At 36.5% G+C, this 13,556-nt stretch overlaps 1 protein-coding gene across 5 annotated transcripts in view; it reads left to right on the forward strand.

Annotated features, from left to right (window-relative positions):
* FAM120C (family with sequence similarity 120 member C) overlaps positions 1–13,556 on the forward strand; it is a 162,239-nt gene that overhangs the window by 20,095 nt on the left and 128,588 nt on the right. For all 5 annotated transcript variants that reach the window (XR_012026464.1, XR_012026465.1, XM_072816738.1 and 2 more), the window contains exons 2-3: positions 4,551–4,797; positions 6,277–6,359. Coding sequence is in view for 3 of the 5 variants with exons in the window: in XM_072816738.1 (XP_072672839.1) it covers positions 4,551–4,797; positions 6,277–6,359 (330 nt within the window). In the remaining 2 variants the exon portion in view is untranslated. The remainder of the gene's footprint in view (positions 1–4,550; positions 4,798–6,276; positions 6,360–13,556) is intronic.

A 13,556-nucleotide genomic window follows, 5' to 3' on the forward strand; every position in this document is an offset into this window, starting at 1 on the left:
CACTTCTTATCACAAGTGAGTTTGATCACCATCTTACATGCTTACAATCTGTCTACCTTTTTTGTGAACTGTTTTCTTGTCAAGTTTTATCCTTTTCCGTTAGAGAAATTGGCCCTTTATACTATGAGTTGCAGATTTTTTTGCAGTTTGTCATTTGTCTTTTGAGTTTACTTACCTTGGCTTTTCCCAAACAGAAGTGTTTTGTTTTTATTTAGTCAAGAGGATTTATCTTTCTCTTTACTGTTACTGGGTTTTCTCTTATACATAAACTTTCCCCACTCTGAAATTATTTTCAAAAATCCCCATGAAGTCTTCTGTTATTTTTATGGTTATCCTACTGTTCTCAAATGAATGTCCAGTTATCCCAACACCATCTGTTGAGTAATCCATATTACCTTTGTAATTTGAATTATGAGTGATGGTTTTTGAACAAATAAATGGCATTTAATAAAGGCAAGGGCAGCTGTTATAAATTAAGGTACTGGGATCCCTGGGTGGCGCAGCGGTTTGGCGCCTGCCTTTGGCCCAGGGCGCGATCCTGGACACCCGAGATCGAATCCCACGTCGGGCTCCCGGTGCATGGAGCCTGCTTCTCCCTCTGCCTGTGTCTCTGCCTCTCTCTCTCTCTCTGTGACTATCATAAATAAATAAAAATTAAAAAAAAATTAAAAAAAAATAAATAAATTAAGGTACTTAGGAGCCATGTCAAATGAAGCATGGGTACCCTATTTGGATCCTAATTTGAACAAATAAACTCAAAAGACATTTTTAAAGTAATCTTGGAAAATAGAGTAGGGATTGGATATTAAGGTATTAAGAAACTATTAACTTTGGTGAAATGATAGCTTTGTTATTTTTAAACTCTATCTGTTACAGATAATGAAGTATTTATAGGTGTTTGATATCTGGAATTTTCTTGAAAGTATGCCAGAAATGACCAACAATCATATGAAAAGATGTTCAACATCACTAATTATCAGAGAAATACAAATGAAAACAACAATGAGATATCACCTCATACTTATTAGAATGGCTACTATAAAAAAGAAAGAAAAGAACAAGTGTTGGTGAATTTGTGGAGAAGCTAGAACCTTGTAGATTGTTTGTGGGAATATAAAATGGAGCAACCTCTATGGAAAACAATAGGGAGGTTCTTTTTAAAAATTAAAAATGAAACTACTGTGTGATTCAGCAATTCCACTTCTGAGTATTTACCCAAAAGAACTGAAAACAGGTTTTTGAGGAGATTATTTTCACATCTATGTTTATAGTAGTGCTAGTCATAAAAGCCAAGAAGTGGAAGCAGCCCATAAGTCCACTGATGAACAGATGAAGAAATTGTGGTATGCACATAGAATGGAATATTCATCAGCCTTAAAAAGGAAGGAAATCCTGTCACATGCTACAATGTGAATGAACCTTGAGGATATTATGTTAAGTGAAATGAGTTAGTCATAGAAAAGATAAATATTGTATGATTCCACTTATATGAGGTATCTAAAGTAGTCAAATTGATAAAAACAGAAAGTAGAACAGTGGTTTCCAGGAGCTGGGGAGAGGGAGAAACAGAGTTGTTTAAGGGGTTTAGAGTTTCAGATTTGCAAGATTGAAAAGTTCTGGAGATCTGTTTCACAACGGTGTGCCTAACAACACACAACAACGGTAAACCTAACACTACTGAGCTATACACTTAAAAATGGTTAAGATGATAAATTTTATGTGGTTTGTTTTTTTAGTCACATAAAAGATTTATTTATTTAGAATATGCATGTGAGTGGGGGGAGGGTCAGAGGGAGAGGGAATCTTCAAGCAGACCCCCTGCTGAGTGTAGTCGCTGACACAGGGCTTGATCCCAAAACCCTGAGGTCATGACTGAGCTGAAATCAAGAGTTGGCCACTCAACCGATTGAGCCATCCAGCTACACCAAAAATAACCATTTTAAGTGTATAATTAAATTGTATTCAGAGTTGTGCAACTGTGATCACTAATTCCAGAACATTTTTAACACCCTAAAAGGAAACCCACTACCTTCTAGCAGTCATTCATTTCCCTTTTCCCCTAGTCTCTAGAAACCACTAATCTATTTTTCCATCTCAATGGATTTTCCTATTCTGGAAAATTCATATAAAAGGAATCATATAATATGTGGCCTTTGTGTCTGGCTTCTTGCACTCTGTAGTGTTTTTAAGTTTGTTTATGTTGTAGAATGAATCAGTGCTTCATTCCTTTTTATAGCTAAATTACATTGCCTCTTCTGGTTATTCCACATTTTATTTAACCATTTTTTCTGTTGATGGTTATTTGGGATGCTCTGTGGCCTTGAGCATGGCACCTTGCTTCTCTGAGCCTCAGTTTCCTCATCTGTAAGAAGCGGCTTATAACATCTACATGGTCTGATTGTGATAAGAGGGAAAGTATACTTAGCACTATGCTTTGTACAAATAGATGCTCTAGGAGTGACTTGTATGAGAGGTATGCTGGAAGAAACTATCACCAGGGGGCAGCATAAAACTACTACTACCCTGACCCAATTGGAGTTAAACATAACTCTAGGTAAAAAACAACAACATAACTCTATGTGTAAATATGTTGCAGTACAAAGTAAAGATTTTTGGTTCTCCTACTTGGAAAACAAACATATACACATATTTCTTTGCTATCTATTTATCAGTTTCCCTCCCCTTGTGGACTTAATGTGTGACATAACTATCTACTGTGACTAGACCCTTTTTAGCCTAACAGAAGCTTAATGCATTGAAATTCTTGTCAGATTCCAGAAAACTACCATTTTTTATAATTTAAATGAAATAAAAGGTCAGTTGAGTTCAACAAAAATATATAGGTCCACAGGCTCTAGAGCCAAAATCCAGGCTTTGTTCCTTCCAGCCATGTGACCTTAGGAGTAGCAATGTAAAAATGGGGATGATAATAATAATAGTTATGGCCTTCTAAGATTGAATATTAAATGATTTAATGAATGCAGAGTACTTAGGACATTGCTTAGCACATAATATATGTTCAGGATCTGTTAGTTATTATTCATATTACTCTGTTCCAAGTTTCATGTTGGAGCCAGGAATAGATAAAGTCTCCACAGTCAAGGAAGTTAGCACCATAAAACCAGTATGCAGATTATTTCAGGATGCTCTAAGTGCAGCGATAGAGGCATACACAGGAAGGACACTTAAAGGTCTGTTTCTATTACATAAAAAATGCTGCTCTCCAGGAAGAAGCCTGGTACAATAGAAATAGTGCATTCTGGAGTCAGAACAGCCTGGGTTTGAATCTCGTGTACACTCATAAACATTATGCAGCTTTAGGAGCAGCCAATCTCTCATAGTCTTAGTTTTCCCAATCCTAAAATAGGGTGAAGTTTCTGATGTCTTCCTGCTGGAAGTGCCCTGTTTGGGTGCTCTGTGGTCTAAAATGTCCCTAAGGGATGCCTGGGTGGCTCAGCAGTTGAGTGTCTGCCTTAGGCTCACGGCACGATTCTGGGATCTGGGATCGAGTCCCATATCTGGCTTCACACAGGGAGCCTGCTTCTTCCTCTGCCTATGTCTCTGCCTCTCTCTGTGTGTCTCATGAATAGATAGGTTTTAAAGATTTATTTATTTTAGACTCAGCACAGCACACGTGATTTGGAGGAGGGGCAGAGGGAGAGATGCTTCAAGTAGAATCCCTGCTGAGCATGTAGCCCAACCTGGGGCTAGATACCACAACCCATGAGATGATTACCTGAGCCAAAACCAAGAGTCAGAGGCTTAACCAACTGAGCCACCCAGATGCCCACAAGCAAAGATTTTTTTAAAAGGTGTTAGGTAGAGGAGAAAAAGACATTAGATTAACTTAAAATCAGATTCTGACTATGTTATTTAACCTTTCTTTGTCTATTTCCACATGTAAGTTTTTTCATCCATATATACCTTGCTCATAGTTGTTCTGACAATGAGATAATGTATATAAAGTATATGTGGAATATAGAAGGTGCTGAGCAATAAATAATAGTTTTATTATATTTCTAACAAAGATATCTCTGTTATTTTTTAAATTATTTAATTGTTTATTTATTTATTTATGATAGAGAGAGAGAGAGAGAGAGAGGCAGAGACACAGGAGGAGGGAGAAGCAGGCCCCATGCAGGGAACCCGACGTGGGACTTGATCCTGGGACTCCAGGATCCCGCCCTGGGACAAAGGCAGGTGCTAAACCGCTAAGCCACCCAGGGATCCCAGATATCTCTGTTATTGTTGAAGTGGAAACTTAAGTAATATATACCATGTTAATTTCTGTATTCTCTTGAAGAGCCTTACACCACAGTTTCATGAAAGGACTGGGCATTTCAATGAATACATAGATAATACTGTGTTTGTTTATAGTAGGAATAATCAAGTTTGAAACTAGGAGAGACTTTTTTTTTTATAGAGTAATGTGTTCAGCCATGTGTGATCTTAAATTTCAACTATAACATTTAGTTACTAACCTTCTGAACTTCTAACCAAATATAGTCAGTTTCTGTTGCATTACATGTTCCTCTCTTCTTCCTTCTTAGGTCTTTCAGAGCCTTGAAGACCACCATTTGGAAGTGGTGGCTTTTTTCAGGGAAAATGGCTTCCATGGCCTTCTTGCCCATGACTCCGAGTATGCTCTCTACAATATTCCTTCTTACTACAGTTCCCATGCTCTGAAGCTGAGCTGGAATGGGAAGAATCTTACTACCAATCAGTTCCTGATGCAGGAGGTAGCCAAGCAGCTGGGCTTGAAGCGGATGAATTTTCCCATATTTGCTGCTTTGCTAGGTAGGTATCCAAAGAACAGATTCCAGTGATTGGTAAAGTTTCCTCTTCCAATGTTAAGACATGAAGACCAGAGCAATTTAGCCTATCATTATTGAATTTATCCTTTTAAAGTCCACATGCCAACACTATGCTGGGGAAAATTCAGCAGGCTTTTGGAATTCTTACTGGAAACTCAGCATGTTTGTCTTATGAATTTAACACCGGATCCTAGAAAATTATTTTGATTTTTGTAAGACTTTTTTTTTGTTATATTCCATAACTATTTTATGTAGAGTACTGTCTTAGGCCAAACATTTTAATAACTCTAAATAGCTTTGGCTCCCCCTTCAGAGCATTTGCATTTCTTTCCTGCTGTCTCAATTTAGATCAAGAACACAAATTGTTGTATACGTTTTTCTCTTTCTGTTTTGCTAACATTTTATTATGATAATTTCCAAACACACAGCAAAATTGAAAGAATTTGGTAGTGAAAATCCTATAAATCCTACATCTACCTCCTATATTCTTCCCTTAACATTTTCCCATATTTGCTTTATCATATATCTTGTCCATTCTAGCCATCCATCAATTTATCTTTTAAATATACATCTAAAAGTAAATTGCAGAGAGTTATGTTTTCCTAAAGACTTATTTACTTATTTGAGATAGAGGGAAAATGTAAGTGGGGGGAGTGGTAGTAGAGGAGGAGAGAGAGACTCTTAAATTAGACTCCCTGCTGAGTGCAGAGCCCAACCCAGGACTTGATCCCAGGACCCTGAGATCATGATCTGAGCTGAAACCAAGGGTTGGATGCTTAACCAACTGAGCCACCCGAATATCTTGAGAGTTGACTATGTTTTCAGGTGGCTTTCCAAGTACTGACAGCATGAAGGTTAATATATTGTGTCAGGTGTAACCTCTGCTTAAAATCCCAAAGGATTTGGTTTTGGCTCATCTAAAGGAGTCAGTACAGGTTTTAGAATTAGGCCTATGACAAATCCCTGAAGTTATAACTTCCTGGTTTCAATTTCCTCATGTGTGAAATGGAATAGTACACTTCATTGTGTTATTGACAAAATTAAATGAGATATAAAATGCCCAGCACTTACTAAGCAGTCTGTAATTGTGGCTGCTATTATAAAAGGCAGAATGACTAGGTGATAGATAATAGCATGGGCTTTGGAGTCTGCTTCTTATCCTGGTGGGGGCACTTATTAACCAAGCTACTTTGGGCTAAGTCACCAAACTTGTTTGAACCTCACTTTCCTTATCTGTAAGATGGGGATAATAATACTACTATGTGTGATTATTACAATGATAAAACATAAAATGTAGGTGATACAAAGTAGGTAATCAACACATAGATACTATAGATATTACATTGAGAACCTACACCTGTGTGAATTATTTGATTATTTTCTTTCCCAGAAGTCCTTTCATGGCCTGAAGGCTCTATGAAAACATTTGTACAGTCAAAAAATGATAAAATGTACTTTATAGGTAACCACATTCTCCCAGACGAGGACCTGGCTGCTTTTCACTGGAGCCTCTTGGGACCAGAACATCCCCTTGCATCACTTAAGGTAAAGTGCCCCATTTCCTGCTTATGCATCCATGTCTAGGGGATATTGGGGTTTTTTTTCCATTGGCGTTTTGATAGAGTAATTACCTTTCATTAGGCTTAAAATATTTTAAATGCAGAAAATTATAATTATGATCAATACCCTTAATATCTTTTTTTATTAAGTTTTTATGTTAATTCCAGTATAGTTAACATACAGTGTTATATTAGTTTCGGGTATACAATATAGTGATTCAACAATTGCATACATCATCAAGTGCTCATCAGGACAAGTGCACTTCTTAATCATCATCACCTATTTAACCCATCTCCATACCCATCCCTGCCTCTAGTAACCATCTGTTCTCTACAGTTAAGAGTCTGTTTCTTGGTTTGTCTCTTTTTTTCCCTTTGTTTTTTATCTTTCTTAAATTCCACATATGAGTGGAACCATATATTTCCTGACTGAATTATTTCACTTAGCATTACATTCTCTAGATCCATCCATGTCATTGCAAATGGCAAGATTTCATCCCTTTTTATTGGAATAACATTCCATTGTATATATATACTACTTCTTTATCTTTCATCTATCAGTGGACACTTGGGCTGCTTCCATGCTTGGCTATTGAAAATAATGCTGCCTTAAACATAGGGGTGTATGTATCCCTTTGATTTGTGTTTTTGTATTCTTTATGTAAATACCCAGCAGTGCCATTATTGGATTGTAAGGCACTTCTATTTAACTTTCTAAGGAACATCCATACTGTTTTCCACAGTGGCTTCAAAGCGGCATTCCCACCCACAGTACATAAGGGTTCCTTTTTCTCCATATCCTTACCAACACTTGTTTCTTGTGTCTTTGACTTTAGCCATTCTGACAGGTGTGAGGTGATACCTCATTAGTTTTGATTTGCAATTCCCTGATGATGAGCCATGTTGAGCACCTTTCCATGCATCTATTGGCTGTGTGTATGTCTTTTACGGAGAAATGTCTGTTCACCTTCTGCCCATTTTTAAATGGATTATTGTTTTTATGGGTGTTGCATTGTATCAGTTCTTCGTATATTTTGGATACAAACCCTTTATTTTACATGCCATTTGCAAATATCTTCTTCCACTCAGTAGGTTGCCTTTTCGATTTGTTGATTGTTTTCCTTTGCTACACAGAAACTTTTTATTTTGTTTTCTTTTAAGGTTTTATTTATTTATTCATGAGAGACACATAGAGAGAGAGAGGCAGAGACACAGGCAGAGAAAGAAGCAGGCTCCATGCAGGGAGCCTGATGTGGGACTCAATCCTGGGACTCTAGGATCATGCCCAGGGCCAAAGGCAGGCATTCAACTGCTGAGCCACTCAGGCGTCCCAGAAATTTTTTATCTTATAGTCTCAGTAGTTTTTTTACTTTTGTTTCTCTTGCCTCAGGAGTCATGTCTAGAAAAATGTTGTTACAGCCATTGTTGAGGAGTACTGCCTGTGACCTCTTCAAGGATTTTTATGGTTTCAGGTCTCACATTTAAGTCTTTAATCTATTTTGAGTTTATTTTTGTGTATGGTGTAAAAAAGTGGGCCAGTTTCATTCTTTTTCATGCAGCTGTCCAGTTTTCCCAGCACCATTTGTCAAAGAGACTTTTTCCTGTTGTATATTCATTCCTTCTTTGTCAAAGTTTAATTGAACATACAATTGTATGTTTATTTCTGGGTTTTCTGATCTAGTCTATTGATCTATTTGTCTATTTTTATACTAGTTTACCATACCGTTTTAATTACTACTGCTTTGTAATATAAATTGATATCTGGAATTCTGATACCTCCAGTTTTGTTTTACTTTTTCAAGATAGCTTTGGCTATTGGAGGTCTTTCATGGTTCCATACGAATACTAGCATTCATTGTTCTAGTTCTGTGACAAATGCTTTCGGTATTTTGATAGGGATTGCATTAAATGTATAGATTGCTTTGGGTAGTATAGAAAAAGTGTAGTGTAGAAAAATTTTAACAATATTTGTTCTTCCAACCCATGAGCATGAAATATCTTTGCATCAGCTTGAATTTCTTTCATCAGTATTTTATAGTCTTCAGAGAACTTATTCGTAGATATTTTTTTGTTTCTGGCACAATTATAAGTGAGATTGTTTTCTTAATTTCACTTTCTGCTGTTTCATTATTGGTGTATAGGAACATAACAGATCTCTGTACATTGATTTTGTATCCTGAGAGTTTACTAAATTCATTAATGAGTTCCAGTAGGTTTCTGGTGGAGTCTTTAGGGTTTTCTATATACAATATCATGTCATCTGCAATAGTGAGAGTTTTGCTTCTTCCTTACCAATTTGGATACCTTTTATTTCTTTATGTTGTTTAATGGCTGTGGGTAGGACTTCCAGTACTATGTTGAATAAAAGTGGTGAGAGTTGACATCCTTATCTTGTTCCTGACCTTACAGGAAAAGCTCAGTTTTTCTCCATTGAGTATGATGTTCACTGTGGCTTTTTCATATAAGGCCTTTATTATGTTGAGGGTATGTTTCCTCTAGACCTACTTTGCAAAAGGTTTTTATCATGAATGATGTTGTACTTTGTCAAATGCTTTTTCTGCATCTATTAAAATGATCATATGGTTTTGATCCTTTCTCTTAATTGATGTGATGTATCACATTGATTGTTTTTGCAAATATTGAACCACTCTTGCATCCCAGGAATAAATCCCACTTGATCCTGGTGAATGATTTCTTTAATACATTGTTGTATTCGATTTGCTAATATTTTGTTGAGGATTTTTGCATCTATATTCATGAGAGATATTGGCCTGTAATTCTCTCTTTGTGATGTCTTTATCTGGTTTTGGTATCAAGATGATACTAGCCTGATGGAATGAATTTGGAAGATGTCCTTCCTCTTTTATTTTTTGAAATAGTTTGAGAACAATAGGTATTAACTCTTCTTAAATCTTTGGTACAATTCGAACGTGAAGCGGTTTGGTCCTAGACTTTTTTTAGGGTGGGGGAGTTTTTTGATTAGTGATTGAATTTCATTGCTGTTAATTGATAGTTTAAATTTTCTACTTTTTGGTAGGTTATGCTTTTCGAGGAATTTATTTCTTTCTGGGTTGTCCAATTTGTTGGCATATATGTTTTCATTATATTCTGTTAACAGTTGTTTGAAGTTCTGTGGTGTTGGTTGTAATTTCTCCTCTCTCATTACTGATTTTTTTTTTGTGGTCCTCTCTCTTTTGTTTAATGTGTCTTGCTAGAGTTTTTTTCAATTTTGTTGACCTTTACAAAGAACCAGCTTCTGGTTTCATTTATCTGTTCTATTGTTTTTTAAATTTCTATGTCATTTGTTTCTTCTGTAGTCTTTCTTATTTCCTTCTTTCTGCTGGGTTGAGTTTTCTTTGTTCTTTTTCTAGCTCCTTTAGGTATGTAGTTAGGTTGTTTGTTTGAGACTTGCTTTTAGAGGTAGGCCTGAATTGTTAGAAACTTCTCTCTTAGAACCATTTTTGCTGCATCCCAAAAATTTTGGGTCACTGTGTTTTCATTTTCGATGGTTTCCTTGTAATATTTTATTTCTTCTTTGACTTGTTGGTTGACCCATTCATTGTTTGGTAGCATATTATTTAACCTCCATGTATTTGTACTCTTTCCAGATTTTTTCTTGTGGTTGATTTCTAGTCTCATAGTGTTACGGTCAGAAAATATACATGATATGATTTTGGGTTTTTTAAATTTTTTTGAGACTTGTATTGTGGCCTGCCGTACGATCTGGAGACTGTTTCACATGCACTTAAAAAGAATGTATATACTGGTGTTTTAGGATTGAATGTTCTGAATATGTCTTGTTAAATCCCATCTGTTCCAAGGTGTAATTCAAAGCCATTGTTTCCACATTGATTTTATGTTTGGATGATCTGTTCATCAATATCTGTGGGTTGTTAATGTCCCCTATTATTATTGTATTCCTATCAATCATTTCCTTTATATTTGTTATTAACTCCTTTATGTTTTTGGTGTTCCCATGTTGATTATATATATATTTACAATTACTATATCCTCTTACTGGATTAGCCTTTTTATTATTATATAGTGTCTCTCTCTGCCTTTTTTTGCAACATTTTTTTTTTTTTTTTTGTAAATCTGTCTTGTCTGATATAAGCACTGCCACCCTGGCTTTCTTTTAACAATCATTTGCAAGATTGATGTTTTTCCATCCCCTCACTTTAAATCTGCGGGTATGTTAGGTCTGAAACTGTACACAGCATATAGATGGGTCTTGTTATTTTTTTAATCCATTCTGGCACTCTATGTCTTTTGATTGGAGCATATAGTCCATTTACATTCAATGTAATTATTGATAGATATGTATTTTTTTTCCATTTTGTTACCTGTTGTTGTTTCTGTAGATTTTCTCTGGTCCTTTCTTCTCTTTCTCTTTGACATGGTTTGTTGGCTTCTTTAGTTATATACTTTGATTCCTTTCCATTGTTTGCATATCTATTACTGTTTTTTGATTTGTGGTTATCATCAGATTTGTATATAATCTCTACATATAGCAGTCTGTACTAAATTGATGGTTGCTTAATTTTTATTTTTGTTTTTTATAGATTTTATTTATTTATTCATGAGACACACAGAGAGAGAGGCAGAGACACAGGCAGAGAGAGGAGAAGCAGGCTCCCTGCAAGGAGCCCGATGCGGGACTCGATCCCAGGACTCCAGGATCACACCCTGAGCCAAAGGCTCAACCACTGAGCCACCCAGGCGTCCCGGTTGCTTAATTTTAAACCCATTACTTCTCTCCCCTCTCACGTTTTAGGTATATGATGTCATATTTTGCATCGTTTTATTTTATGACTCTCTTACTGATTTTTACAGAAATATTTATTTTTATTGCTTTTGTGTTTTTTACTTTTCATGCCTTCACTTTTGGTCTCATTTACACTCAAAGAACCCCCTTTAATATTTCTTGTGGGGCTGGTTTAGTGGTCATGAACTCCTTTAGTTTTTATCTGATACACTGTTTATGTATCCTATTCTGAATGATAGCTTTGCTGGGTAGAGTATTCTTGGCTACAAGTTTTTCCCATTTAGCACTTTAAATGCCACTTTATCATGCTACTTCCTTCTGGCCTGCGCTATTTCTGCTTGAAAAATCTGCTGTTCACTTATGGGGTTGTCGTTTACCTTGCTTTTAAAGTTTTTGCTTGATCACTACTTTTTGCCATTTTAATTACTATGTTTCTTAGTGTGGACCTCTTTGGGTTGATTTTTTTGGGAATCTTTGTGCCTCTTAGATCTGCATATCTGTTTGTTTCTCCAGAATAAGTAAGATTCCAGGTATTATTTCTTTAAAGAAATTTCCTGCCTCATTATTTCTCTTTTCTTCTGAGATCTCTATAATGCTAATATATTACACTTGTAGTCACTGAGTTCCCTAAGACAATTCTCAATCTGCATAATTTTCTTTTCTTTCTTTGCTTAGTTTGGTTACTTTCCATTAATGTGTTATCTAGATCATTAATTCATTCCTCTGTTTCATCTAGCCTGGCATTTATAGCATTAAGTGTATTTTAAATTTTATTTATTGTGTTCTTGATCTCTTTTTTTTAATAAATTTATTTTTTATTGGTGTTTAATTTACCAACATACAGAATAACATCCAGTGCTCATCCCGTCAAGTGCCCCCCTCAGTGCCCGTCACCCTTTCACCCCCACCCCCCGCCCTCCTCCCCTTCCACCACCCCTAGTTCGTTTCCCAGAGTTAGGAGTCTTTATGTTCTGTCTCCCTTTCTGATATTTCCCACACATTTCTTCTCCCTTCCCTTAAATTCCCTTGCGCTATTATTTATATTCCCCAAATGAATGAGAACATACACTGTTTGTCCTATTCCGATGGACTTACTTCACTCAGCATAATACCCTCCAGTTCCATCCACGTTGAAGCAAATAGTGGGTATTTGTCGTTTCTAATGGATGAGTAATATTCCATTGTATACATAAACCACATCTTCTTTATCCATTCATCTTTTGATGGACACCGAGGCTCCTTCCACAGTTTGGCTATTGTGGACATTGCTGCTATAAACATCGGGGTGCAGGTGTCCCGGCGTTTCATTGCATCTGAATCTTTGGAGTAAATCCCCAACAGTGCAATTGCTGGGTTGTAGGGCAGGTCTATTTTTAACTCTTTGAGGAACCTCCACATAGTTTTCCAGAGTGGCTGTACCAGTTCACATTCCCGCCAACAGTGTAAGAGGGTTCCCTTTTCTCCGCATCATCTACAATATTTGTGGTTTCCTGCCTTGTTAATTTTCCCCATTCTCACTGGTGTGAGGTGGTATCTCATTGTGGATTGGATTTGTATTTCCCTGATGGCCAGTGATGCAGAGCATTTTCTCATGTGCGTCTTGGCCATGTCTATGTCTTCCTCTGTGAGATTTCTGTTCGTGTCTTTTGCCCATTTCATGATTGGATTGTTTGTTTCTATGGTGTTGAGTTTAAGAAGTTCTTTATAGATCCTGGAAACTAGCCCTTTATCTGATATATGTCATTTACAAATATCTTCTCCCATTCTGTAGATTGTCTTTTCATTTTGTTGACTGTATCCTTTGCTGGGCAAAAGCTTCTTATCTTGATGAAGTCCCAATAATTCATTTTTGCTTTTGTTTCTTTTGCCTTCGTGGATGTATCTTGCAAGAAATTACTGTGGCCGAGTTCAAAAAGGGTATTATTGCCTGTGTTCTCTAGGATTTTGATGGAATCTTGTCTCACATTTAGATCTTTCATCCATTTTGAGTTTATCTTTCTGTATGGTGAAAGAGAGTGGTCTAGTTTCATTCTTCGTCATGTGGATGTCCAATTTTCCCAGCACCATTTATTGAAGAGACTGTCTTTCTTCCAATGGATAGTCTTTCTTCCTTTATCGAGTATTAGTTGACCATAAAGTTCAGGGTCCACTTCTGGGTTCTCTATTCTGTTCCATTGATCTTTGTGTCTGTTTTTGTGCCAGTACCACACTGTCTTGATGACCACAGCTTTGTAGTACAACCTGAAATCTGGCATTGTGATGCCCCCAGATATGGTTTTCTTTTCTAAAATTCCCCTGGCTATTCAGGGTCTTTTCTGATTCCACACAAATCTTAAAATAATTTGTTCTCTCTGAAGAAAGTCCATGGTATTTTGATAGGGATTGCATTAAACGTGTAAATTGCCCTGGGGAACATTG

Source organism: Canis lupus, chromosome X (genome assembly GCF_048164855.1).
Source record: "Canis lupus baileyi chromosome X, mCanLup2.hap1, whole genome shotgun sequence".
NCBI lineage: Eukaryota > Metazoa > Chordata > Mammalia > Carnivora > Canidae > Canis > Canis lupus.